Here is a 12,663-nt window from a genome sequence, read left to right as displayed (position 1 = left end):
ATATGATTTAAGGGATGTAAAGGTGCTCAGGGTCTAACCGTCGGGCCATCTGGATCCTCATATTCAAAGATAATTCTATTTAAGAAAGTTTTAGATAAAACGACATGTGAAGAGTCGGACCAACTTTCACGCACGACGATAATTACCCGACAAGGATTTACCTACCTTTGGACCGTCATAATACAGCCGCCGTTTACATTTTACTGCACCGGGCAGGGATTATAATACTATACCTCTACAGTGGTATAGCAGTATCTAGTGTTGATGTACAACAGACGCTCTCCTTGTTCCACTACCTAACCATAATCTATTGTTCCAGATATTAAGGAATGTACGCTTCATATAACTACACAACGTTATGCCAAGAAGGATACCAGATTACCCTGATTATCTTTGTTATATTAATACATGGTGTTCAATTGGTTCTATATCCACAATAGTTATCATCTTAACTATGCTCTGCTAATGCACTTAACATGATGGTCATGAAAAGCACAAGAGAACTTGGATCCGGTAAACAAAGACCTTCAAGATCTAAACCAGTAGTCCAACTCGTAGTATATACTCCCCAGAAAAAGCTGATAAATAATCCTGTCTCAGAGATGATAACTCCAAGTACGATGCTACTGATTAGACTAGCATCTGAGTAGTAGTTTTCTCTCGCTGTTAAGATGAGTGAGAACAAGAATCCATATATTACGCCTAGAACATAACCGATGTGGAATAATCTTAATGTAGTAGGATATTGAAATCCAACACTTTTAGCTGTCTTAAGCAGTCCAGTGGGGTGGTGGTGTACTGCAATCATAAAGAACTTGGTTGTCTGTATCTCATAACCGGAGTCATCTTCAGTATTCTAGGAACTATAATGTCTTTGTTTATTCGATTTGAGTGAAACACATAAGATCATCGAATTTAACGGTATGCTCCTGAAAGTAACGGTACAAGCTGTAAACAAAGGACTCCTTAACTTAAACTGAGGAGTCAAGTAGGTACAAACCGTACAAGGATTAATTATGTCCATCTGTGCATCTAAGTTGAGACTATCGGTTATATATTTTAGACGCTAACTTCCCGGCTAAACTTTGACTTATTAAACCAGCCTGGATCATAAAAGTACTATGTATGGTAAGATTGAGCGTGGACTATCGAATGAAACAATGTGCTCCAACGCTAGTCTAAGTCTCTAACATACCTTTTACCTACAACTGTACGGAACGTAACAAACCTCCAGGCAAAGAACTTGGTATTCTGTTCTAATTCCCCGTGGTAAACACAGTCAACGAATGGCGGAAGGAGCATTCATATGTTATGCAGTGTCTTAGGAGAGATACTCTAGATTTAGCATTCATCTACAGCTACGGTAACTGTTGTGTTTAAATAGCGGTTAACCTTTCCTTTTCCTTACGTACTCAGGGCATGCAATACCAATCAGATAACAACTGAAGCTAGACTCCATGTTACACTTACTAAAATGGGATTCCTAGGTTGATATAAACTACCTTTTTCTGGGGAGTATATACTACGAGTTGGACTACTGGTTTAGATCTTGAAGGTCTTTGTTTACCGGATCCAAGTTCTCTTGTGCTTTTCATGACCATCATGTTAAGTGCATTAAGTATAGTGGTATCCAGCGTATATTTGAAAAACCAACATTTGTATACAAGCTGTACGAATATCATGACATTCACTTTGGTAGTCGCCTTCTTAATGTTAGTCTGTACGGAATACACGGATCGGATTCTTGTTTGCCTGGCACCTGTTTAGTAACTGGATGAACGCTTTTTACGCCTGTATGCATGGATAATACTCGACTCTTCTATAGTTTAAACCGCTTACTGCTGGGACTGTATATTATGTACTTACGGTAGTACTATCAAGCCTCTTCTTCCAAATAGATTTCATGGAAAACCTAAAATTCGCCATGTTTGATTGACATTTAGCCGCTAATATACAATCATCCAAGATATATTTATCTATCGCAGGTTCGGTCTAATGTCCCGTTATACTATATAGATCACATGGCTTCTGGTACTTTTGAGATCATGCTAACGGCGAGAAGGGAAGTGTGTTTCAATAACTAGCTGAGTGCTTGTACGATAATTATATCAATGCAGTACCAATTAAGGCGTGTAGCATCTCCTATGCTCCTTAACATCACAGCTATGTCGAATTATCGCACCCAGATAACTCCATACCAGTGAACCGGTTTTGTAACTCCGCTTCATATCGTACCTGAATGGTACTTTTTAGCATATTATGCGGTGTTAAAAGTAATCCCATCCAAAACCGGTGGTTTGTTAGTATTTATGTTATCAACATGTCAATGAAATATCAACAACGATGAAACTTATTTGGTTAACATAACAACATAGAAGGTAAAGCTGGATTACGTTCAAACTTTACACTGGATACGTTTCAATGTTAACTTACTAAATACCATGGGAGCGAAGAGAATCTAATATGATAACTCCGTTCATGGAAATCAAAAAGAGCTTTCACGCTATCTCTAGTGCTGTCGAGTCGCTCAAGGAAGATTTTGATCCTGTATATGCATTTAAGGGATGTAAAGGTGCTCAGGGTCTAACCGTCGGCCATCTGGATCCTCATATTCAAAGATAATTCTATTTAAGAAAGTTTTAGATAAACGACATGTAAGAGTCGGACCAACTTTCACGCACGACGATAATTACCCGACAAGGATTTACCTACCTTTGGACCGTCATAATACAGCCGCCGTTTACATTTTACTGCACCGGGCAGGGATTATATACTATACCTCTACAGTGGTATTAGCAGTATCTAGTGTTTGATGTACAAACAGACGCTCTCCTTGTTCCACTACCTAACCATAATCTATTGTTCCAGATATTAAGGAATGTACGCTTCATATAACTACACAACGTTATGCCAAGAAGGATACCAGATTACCCTGATTATCTTTGTTATATTAATACATGGTGTTCAATTGGTTCTATATCCACAATAGTTATCATTTAACTATGCTCTGCTAATGCACTTAACATGATGGTCATGAAAAGCACAAGAGAACTTGGATCCGGTAAACAAAGACCTTCAAGATCTAAACCAGTAGTCCAACTCGTAGTATATACTCCCCAGAAAAAGCTGATAAATAATCCTGTCTCAGAGATGATAACTCCAAGTACGATGCTACTGATTAGACTAGCATCTGAGTAGTAGTTTTTTCTCTCGCTGTTAAGATGAGTGAGAACAAGAATCCATATATTACGCCTAAACATAACCGATGTGGAATAATCTTAATGTAGTAGGATATTGAAATCCAACACTTTTAGCTGTCTTAAGCAGTCCAGTGGGGTGGTGGTGTACTGCAATCATAAAGAACTTGGTTGTCTGTATCTCATAACCGGAGTCATCTTCAGTATTCTAGGAACTATAATGTCTTTGTTTATTCGATTTGAGTTATACAGTTCTGGATCGCGGATCATTTGTACAGAGACGATAGCTACTTATAATGTGATAATAAACGATACATGGCCTAGCTATGATCTTTATGTTCTTAATGCCTGCTTTGTACGGAGGATATGGTAACTTCTTTGTACCAATATATATTGGTGGTTCGGAAGTCGTTTTCCAAGAACTAACGCGATCTCCTATTTTCTAGTACCATTAGGTTCTGTGTTGTTAACTCAAAGTATTTGTTCCGAGTTTGGTAGTGGTCTTGGTTGGACAATGTATCCTCCACTAAGTACTAGCTTGATGGTGTTAAATCCAGAGGCAACTGATTGGATTATCGGAGGTCTTGCAGTACTAGGAATTAGTAGTATTTTAAGTTCTATTAACTTCCTTGGTACTTGCGTCTTCATGGGTTCTAATGCTGGTGCTAAGAACTATATTCTATATATCTGGGCTATCATATTTACTGCCCTTATGTTAGTCTTCACTCTACCTATTCTTACTGGTGGATTAGTTATGATCCTTCTTGATCTACACGTAAACACTGAATTTTATGATTCTATGTATTCTGGTGATAGTGTACTTTATCAACATCTATTCTGGTTCTTCGGACATCCAGAGGTATACATTCTAATTTTACCTGCTTTTGGTGTAGTCTCGCAGACATTATCTATGTATGCTGCTAGATCTGTCTTCGGTGGACAATCTATGATCTTAGCTATGGGTTGTATTTCTATTCTAGGTTCCTTAGTATGGGCACATCATATGATGACAGTCGGTCTAGAGGTAGATACCAGAGCTTATTTCTCTGCTATGACTATTATGATTGCAATTCCTACCGGTACTAAGATTTTCAACTGGTTAGGTACCTATATGGCTAGCCATACAACTACAAGAACTGTAGATCTATGGGCTGCTCTTAGTTTTATCCTATTGTTTACTCTAGGTGGTACTACAGGTGTAGTTATGGGTAACGCTGGTATGGATATTGCCCTACATGATACATACTATATTGTAGCTCATTTCCATTTCGTATTATCTCTTGGTGCAGTACTAGCTACTATATGTGGCTTTATCTTCTATAGCAGAGATATGTTCGGAGATACTGTAAATCTATTCCATGTAAATACCGGTGCTTCTCCATATTTAAGCATCTGGTTTGTAGTCTTCTTAGGTAGTATCTTATTAATTTTCATCCCTATGCATATACTTGGTTTCAACGTTATGCCAAGAAGGATACCAGATTACCCTGATTATCTTTGTTATATTAATACATGGTGTTCAATTGGTTCTATATCCACAATAGTTATCATCTTAACTATGCTCTGCTAATGCACTTAACATGATGGTCATGAAAAGCACAAGAGAACTTGGATCCGGTAAAACAAAGACCTTCAAGATCTAAACCAGTAGTCCAACTCGTAGTATATACTCCCCAGAAAAAGCTGATAAATAATCCTGTCTCAGAGATGATAACTCCAAGTACGATGCTACTGATTAGACTAGCATCTGAGTAGTAGTTTTCTCTCGCTGTTAAGATGAGTGAGAACAAGAATCCATATATTACGCCTAGAACATAACCGATGTGGAATAATCTTAATGTAGTAGGATATTGAAATCCAACACTTTTAGCTGTCTTAAGCAGTCCAGTGGGGTGGTGGTGTACTGCAATCATAAAGAACTTGGTTGTCTGTATCTCATAACCGGAGTCATCTTCAGTATTCTAGGAACTATAATGTCTTTGTTTATTCGATTTGAGTTATACAGTTCTGGATCGCGGATCATTTGTACAGAGACGATAGCTTACTTATAATGTGATAATAACGATACATGGCCTAGCTATGATCTTTATGTTCTTAATGCCTGCTTTGTACGGAGGATATGGTAACTTCTTTGTACCAATATATATTGGTGGTTCGGAAGTCGTTTTCCCAAGAACTAACGCGATCTCCTATTTTCTAGTACCATTAGGTTCTGTGTTGTTAACTCAAAGTATTTGTTCCGAGTTTGGTAGTGGTCTTGGTTGGACAATGTATCCTCCACTAAGTACTAGCTTGATGGTGTTAAATCCAGAGGCAACTGATTGGATTATCGGAGGTCTTGCAGTACTAGGAATTAGTAGTATTTTAAGTTCTATTAACTTCCTTGGTACTTGCGTCTTCATGGGTTCTAATGCTGGTGCTAAGAACTATATTCTATATATCTGGGCTATCATATTTACTGCCCTTATGTTAGTCTTCACTCTACCTATTCTTACTGGTGGATTAGTTATGATCCTTCTTGATCTACACGTAAACACTGAATTTTATGATTCTATGTATTCTGGTGATAGTGTACTTTATCAACATCTATTCTGGTTCTTCGGACATCCAGAGGTATACATTCTAATTTTACCTGCTTTTGGTGTAGTCTCGCAGACATTATCTATGTATGCTGCTAGATCTGTCTTCGGTGGACAATCTATGATCTTAGCTATGGGTTGTATTTCTATTCTAGGTTCCTTAGTATGGGCACATCATATGATGACAGTCGGTCTAGAGGTAGATACCAGAGCTTATTTCTCTGCTATGACTATTATGATTGCAATTCCTACCGGTACTAAGATTTTCAACTGGTTAGGTACCTATATGGCTAGCCATACAACTACAAGAACTGTAGATCTATGGCTGCTCTTAGTTTTATCCTATTGTTTACTCTAGGTGGTACTACAGGTGTAGTTATGGGTAACGCTGGTATGGATATTGCCCTACATGATACATACTATATTGTAGCTCATTTCCATTTCGTATTATCTCTTGGTGCAGTACTAGCTACTATATGTGGCTTTATCTTCTATAGCAGAGATATGTTCGGAGATACTGTAAATCTATTCCATGTAAATACCGGTGCTTCTCCATATTTAAGCATCTGGTTTGTAGTCTTCTTAGGTAGTATCTTATTAATTTTCATCCCTATGCATATACTTGGTTTCAACGTTATGCCAAGAAGGATACCAGATTACCCTGATTATCTTTGTTATATTAATACATGGTGTTCAATTGGTTCTATATCCACAATAGTTATCATCTTAACTATGCTCTGCTAATGCACTTAACATGATGGTCATGAAAAGCACAAGAGAACTTGGATCCGGTAAACAAAGACCTTCAAGATCTAAACCAGTAGTCCAACTCGTAGTATATACTCCCCAGAAAAAAGCTGATAAATAATCCTGTCTCAGAGATGATAACTCCAAGTACGATGCTACTGATTAGACTAGCATCTGAGTAGTAGTTTTCTCTCGCTGTTAAGATGAGTGAGAACAAGAATCCATATATTACGCCTAGAACATAACCGATGTGGAATAATCTTAATGTAGTAGGATATTGAAATCCAACACTTTTAGCTGTCTTAAGCAGTCCAGTGGGGTGGTGGTGTACTGCAATCATAAAGAACTTGGTTGTCTGTATCTCATAACCGGAGTCATCTTCAGTATTCTAGGAACTATAATGTCTTTGTTTATTCGATTTGAGTTATACAGTTCTGGATCGCGGATCATTTGTACAGAGACGATAGCTACTTATAATGTGATAATAACGATACATGGCCTAGCTATGATCTTTATGTTCTTAATGCCTGCTTTGTACGGAGGATATGGTAACTTCTTTGTACCAATATATATTGGTGGTTCGGAAGTCGTTTTCCCAAGAACTAACGCGATCTCCTATTTTCTAGTACCATTAGGTTCTGTGTTGTTAACTCAAAGTATTTGTTCCGAGTTTGGTAGTGGTCTTGGTTGGACAATGTATCCTCCACTAAGTACTAGCTTGATGGTGTTAAATCCAGAGGCAACTGATTGGATTATCGGAGGTCTTGCAGTACTAGGAATTAGTAGTATTTTAAGTTCTATTAACTTCCTTGGTACTTGCGTCTTCATGGGTTCTAATGCTGGTGCTAAGAACTATATTCTATATATCTGGGCTATCATATTTACTGCCCTTATGTTAGTCTTCACTCTACCTATTCTTACTGGTGGATTAGTTATGATCCTTCTTGATCTACACGTAAACACTGAATTTTATGATTCTATGTATTCTGGTGATAGTGTACTTTATCAACATCTATTCTGGTTCTTCGGACATCCAGAGGTATACATTCTAATTTTACCTGCTTTTGGTGTAGTCTCGCAGACATTATCTATGTATGCTGCTAGATCTGTCTTCGGTGGACAATCTATGATCTTAGCTATGGGTTGTATTTCTATTCTAGGTTCCTTAGTATGGGCACATCATATGATGACAGTCGGTCTAGAGGTAGATACCAGAGCTTATTTCTCTGCTATGACTATTATGATTGCAATTCCTACCGGTACTAAGATTTTCAACTGGTTAGGTACCTATATGGCTAGCCATACAACTACAAGAACTGTAGATCTATGGGCTGCTCTTAGTTTTATCCTATTGTTTACTCTAGGTGGTACTACAGGTGTAGTTATGGGTAACGCTGGTATGGATATTGCCCTACATGATACATACTATATTGTAGCTCATTTCCATTTCGTATTATCTCTTGGTGCAGTACTAGCTACTATATGTGGCTTTATCTTCTATAGCAGAGATATGTTCGGAGATACTGTAAATCTATTCCATGTAAATACCGGTGCTTCTCCATATTTAAGCATCTGGTTTGTAGTCTTCTTAGGTAGTATCTTATTAATTTTCATCCCTATGCATATACTTGGTTTCAACGTTATGCCAAGAAGGATACCAGATTACCCTGATTATCTTTGTTATATTAATACATGGTGTTCAATTGGTTCTATATCCACAATAGTTATCATCTTAACTATGCTCTGCTAATGCATTAACATGATGGTCATGAAAAGCACAGAGAATTTGGAAACAAAGACCTTCAAGATCTATAGCAAGCTGTAGTAATATCAGAAAATGTCACTTTATATCGCCTAGTCCTATTTTAGTAAGCTGTAACGGATTATTTCAGGATCGGATTCTTGTTGGCCTGGCACCTGTTTAGTAACTGGATGAACGCTTTTTACGCCTGGTATGCATGGATAATACTCGACTCTTCTATAGTTTAACCGCTACTGCTGGGACTGTATATTATGTACTTACGGTAGTACTATCAAGCCTCTTCTTCCAAATAGATTTCATGGAAAACCTAAAATTCGCATGTTTGATTGACATTTAGCCGCTAATATACAATCATCCAAGATATATTTATCTATCGCAGGTTCGGTCTAATGTCCCGTTATACTATATAGATCACATGGCTTCTGGTACTTTGAGATCATGCTAACGGCGAGAAGGGAAGTGTGTTTCAAAGAAAAGGGATGTTTAGCCGGGAAGTTAGCGTCTAAAATATATAACCGATAGTCTCAACTTAGATGCACAGATGGACATAATTAATCCTTGTACGGTTTGTACCTACTTGACTCCTCAGTTTAAGTTAAGGAGTCCTTTGTTTACAGCTTGTACCGTTACTTTCAGGAGCATACCGTTAAATTCGATGATCTTATGTGTTCACTCAAATCGAATAAACAAAGACATTATAGTTCCTAGAATACTGAAGATGACTCCGGTTATGAGATACAGACAACCAAGTTCTTTATGATTGCAGTACACCACCACCCCACTGGACTGCTTAAGACAGCTAAAAGTGTTGGATTTCAATATCACGGTAATCATGTTTGCTTGGAAGCTGTAGTCATTATAACTATTGATTTAGTATAAGCATAGAACCAATCCGGTAGTAAGATATACGATAGTAGCTAATCTACCATATAAGATATAAGTCGCTTGTGGAATAGCACTACCAATAGATCACATATACTGTATTAATTACCCATCCACTGACTACATTTCGAGTCATAAAATGTTGTCGTATCAACATTCGAGTATTCAAAGCTCGAATTTCAGATAAAAGAGCTAAGTTAATGAGAGAGGACATAAATACTAACAAACCACCGGTTTTGGATGGGATTACTTTTAACACCGCATAATATGCTAAAAAGTACCATTCAGGTACGATATGAAGCGGAGTTACAAACCGGTTCACTGGTATGGAGTTATCTGGGTGCGATAATTCAATCAAACCAAAAGCCGTTTGTAAGAAATTAAACCAATTAGATAATATGGTAGATAGGAACAAACTGTCTCCAGACGTTCTTAACCCAGCTCACGTATTACATCTGACGGTGAACTAGCGTTCCTAACTGAATCTTGTTCAATAACAAGGGAGTAATGAGCCGACATGGAGGTGCTGATACAATCCGAGGATTAGAACTCCCAATATTATCTGACCTGTTATCCCCGGCGTACCTTACGACCGTTATATGATTTAGAGATAGAATGTAATGTGGATTAATATCCACATGGTTTCTACAAAGTGTAGATATAAAATAGTGAATGGTTCTGTAAAGATCTTGCATAACATACCTTTAGATTTGCTTAGCATTATAGAGCTTGTAGGCATGTAAGTAACTAAAGAACTATAGATACTTTGAGTGAAGAATACAAGGATAGCTCCAACAATAACATGGCTAAAATGTATACCAGTTAAGATGAAAAGTCCATTACCAAATGCATTATCATTAATATAAAGAGATAGTCCTAAGTATTCCGTACAGACTAACATTAAGAAGGCGACTACCAAAGTGAATGTCATGATATTCGTACAGCTTGTATACAAATGTTGGTTTTTCAAATATACGCTGGATACCACTATACTTAATGCACTTAACATGATGGTCATGAAAAGCACAAGAGAACTTGGATCCGGTAAACAAAGACCTTCAAGATCTAAACCAGTAGTCCAACTCGTAGTATATACTCCCAGAAAAAGGTAGTTTATATCAACCTAGGAATCCATTTTAAAGTGTAACATGGAGTCTAGCTTCAGTTGTTATCTGATTGGTATTGCATGCCTGGTGACTTAGAATATGATTCTTATTAATGGGAGCACAGTTCCCTGGGTATCCAATCCAGGCATTGAAACTAACCCACAGTTCAACCCTGTATTATAAAATCCAGTAGACTCATGTCCTTGTCGTTTATATAAATCTATTAATGCTTGTCAAGTTCCTTGTATCTAGTGTTGATGTACAACAGACGCTCTCCTTGTTCCACTACCTAACCATAATCTATTGTTCCAGATATTAAGGAATGTACGCTTCATATAACTACACAACGTTATGCCAAGAAGGATACCAGATTACCCTGATTAATATTAATACATGGTGTTCAATTGGTTCATCCACAATAGTTATCATCTTAACTATGCTCTGCTAATGCACTTAACATGATGGTCATGAAAAAGCACAAGAGAACTTGGATCCGGTAAACAAAGACCTTCAAGATCTAAACCAGTAGTCCAACTCGTAGTATATACTCCCCAGAAAAAGCTGATAAATAATCCTGTCTCAGAGATGATAACTCCAAGTACGATGCTACTGATTAGACTAGCATCTGAGTAGTAGTTTTCTCTCGCTGTTAAGATGAGTGAGAACAAGAATCCATATATTACGCCTAGAACATAACCGATGTGGAATAATCTTAATGTAGTAGGATATTGAAATCCAACACTTTTAGCTGTCTTAAGCAGTCCAGTGGGGTGGTGGTGTACTGCAATCATAAAGAACTTGGTTGTCTGTATCTCATAACCGGAGTCATCTTCAGTATTCTAGGAACTATAATGTCTTTGTTATTCGATTTGAGTGAACACATAAGATCATCGAATTTAACGGTATGCTCCTGAAAGTAACGGTACAAGCTGTAAACAAAGGACTCCTTAACTTAAACTGAGGAGTCAAGTAGGTACAAACCGTACAAGGATTAATTATGTCCATCTGTGCATCTAAGTTGAGACTATCGGTTATATATTTTAGACGCTAACTTCCCGGCTAAACTTTGACTTATTAAACCAGCCTGGGATCATAAAAGTACTATGTATGGTAAGATTGAGCGTGAACATTGGATGTCACCATGGTTATAGTTACGGTACATATATAAAATCTACAGTACGATTTGAGATTTGTTACGTGACGAGCGGTGTGTTTAAGACTAGTTTACATGCGCTCATTTTAATATGTAGTTATTTAACGAAGTTCTATTGTGCTAGCATGGTTTCGAGAACACACCAAATTTCCATGAGTCTATTCCGGGCACACCTCGTCTTTTATCGGTGTGCTCTCAATCTAAATTCATCTTATAACTTTGGTTTCTTAGTTGCAATTACCTTTGTACTCCAAATAATTACAGGTATCACTTTAGCGTTCCGATATACTTCTGAAGCATCTTGTGCATTTGCTAGTGTTCAACATCTAGTTAGAGAGGTAGCAGCAGGATGGGAATTTAGGATGTTGCATGCAACAACTGCTTCTTTCGTCTTCTTGTGTATCTTAATACACATGTCTCGAGGTATGTATAACTCCAGCTATAGTTATTTAACTACTGCTTGGATGTCTGGTTTAGTTTTATATCTACTTACTATAGCCACTGCTTTCCTCGGTTATGTACTACCATGGGACAGATGAGTTTCTGGGGTGCTACAGTCATTACTAATCTCCTTTCTCCAATACCATATTTAGTACCTTGGTTACTCGGTGGATACTATGTATCTGATGTAACATTAAAACGATTCTTTGTATTGCACTTTATATTACCTTTTGTAGGTTGCATTCTAATTGTATTACACATCTTCTATTTACATTTAAATGGTTCTAGTAACCCTGCAGGTATTGATTCCGCACTTAAAGTAGCCTTCTATCCTCATATGTTAATGACCGATGCTAATGTCTATCCTATCTAATTGGTTTAATTTTCTTACAAACGGCTTTTGGTTTGATTGAATTATCGCACCCAGATAACTCCATACCAGTGAACCGGTTTGTAACTCCGCTTCATATCGTACCTGAATGGTACTTTTTAGCATATTATGCGGTGTTAAAAGTAATCCCATCCAAAACCGGTGGTTTGTTAGTATTTATGTCCTCTCTCATTAACTTAGCTCTTTTATCTGAAATTCGAGCTTTGAATACTCGAATGTTGATACGACAACATTTTATGACTCGAAATGTAGTCAGTGGATGGGTAATTATTTGGGTATACAGTATGATCTCTTGATTATTATTGGTAGTGCTATTCCACAAGCGACTTATATCTTATATGGTAGATTAGCTACTATCGTATATCTTACTACCGGATTGGTTCTATGCTTATACTAAATCAATAG

At 37.4% G+C, this 12,663-nt stretch overlaps 4 protein-coding genes across 4 annotated transcripts; all 4 read right to left on the bottom strand.

Moving 5' to 3' along the window:
• Window positions 1–448: 448 nt before the first annotated feature.
• On the bottom strand, window positions 449–808 carry BESB_018970 (uncharacterized protein; the record flags this gene model as incomplete). The annotated part of the gene is made up of 1 exon (XM_029360606.1): window positions 449–808. One exon carries the CDS (start codon window positions 806–808, stop codon window positions 449–451), a length of 360 nt encoding a protein of 119 aa, XP_029214753.1.
• Window positions 809–4,753: 3,945 nt separating this feature from the next.
• Window positions 4,754–5,110, bottom strand: BESB_018960 (uncharacterized protein; the record flags this gene model as incomplete). Its single annotated transcript, XM_029360605.1, has 1 exon — window positions 4,754–5,110. The coding sequence occupies one exon, from the start codon at window positions 5,108–5,110 to the stop codon at window positions 4,754–4,756; it is 357 nt and encodes a 118-aa protein (XP_029214752.1).
• Window positions 5,111–6,581: 1,471 nt separating this feature from the next.
• Window positions 6,582–6,863, bottom strand: BESB_018950 (uncharacterized protein; the record flags this gene model as incomplete). The annotated part of the gene is made up of 1 exon (XM_029360604.1): window positions 6,582–6,863. The coding sequence occupies one exon, from the start codon at window positions 6,861–6,863 to the stop codon at window positions 6,582–6,584; it is 282 nt and encodes a 93-aa protein (XP_029214751.1).
• A 2,753-nt stretch (window positions 6,864–9,616) lies between these two features.
• Window positions 9,617–11,278, bottom strand: BESB_018940 (uncharacterized protein; the record flags this gene model as incomplete). The annotated part of the gene is made up of 4 exons (XM_029360603.1): window positions 9,617–9,693; window positions 10,059–10,232; window positions 10,782–10,790; window positions 11,260–11,278. The coding sequence occupies 4 exons, from the start codon at window positions 11,276–11,278 to the stop codon at window positions 9,617–9,619; spliced, it is 279 nt and encodes a 92-aa protein (XP_029214750.1).
• Between the last annotated feature and the right edge of the window lie 1,385 nt (window positions 11,279–12,663).

Source organism: Besnoitia besnoiti (genome assembly GCF_002563875.1).
Source record: "Besnoitia besnoiti strain Bb-Ger1 chromosome Unknown contig00119, whole genome shotgun sequence".
Lineage (NCBI taxonomy): Eukaryota > Apicomplexa > Conoidasida > Eucoccidiorida > Sarcocystidae > Besnoitia > Besnoitia besnoiti.
This window is presented reverse-complemented; position numbering and strand designations above follow the sequence as displayed.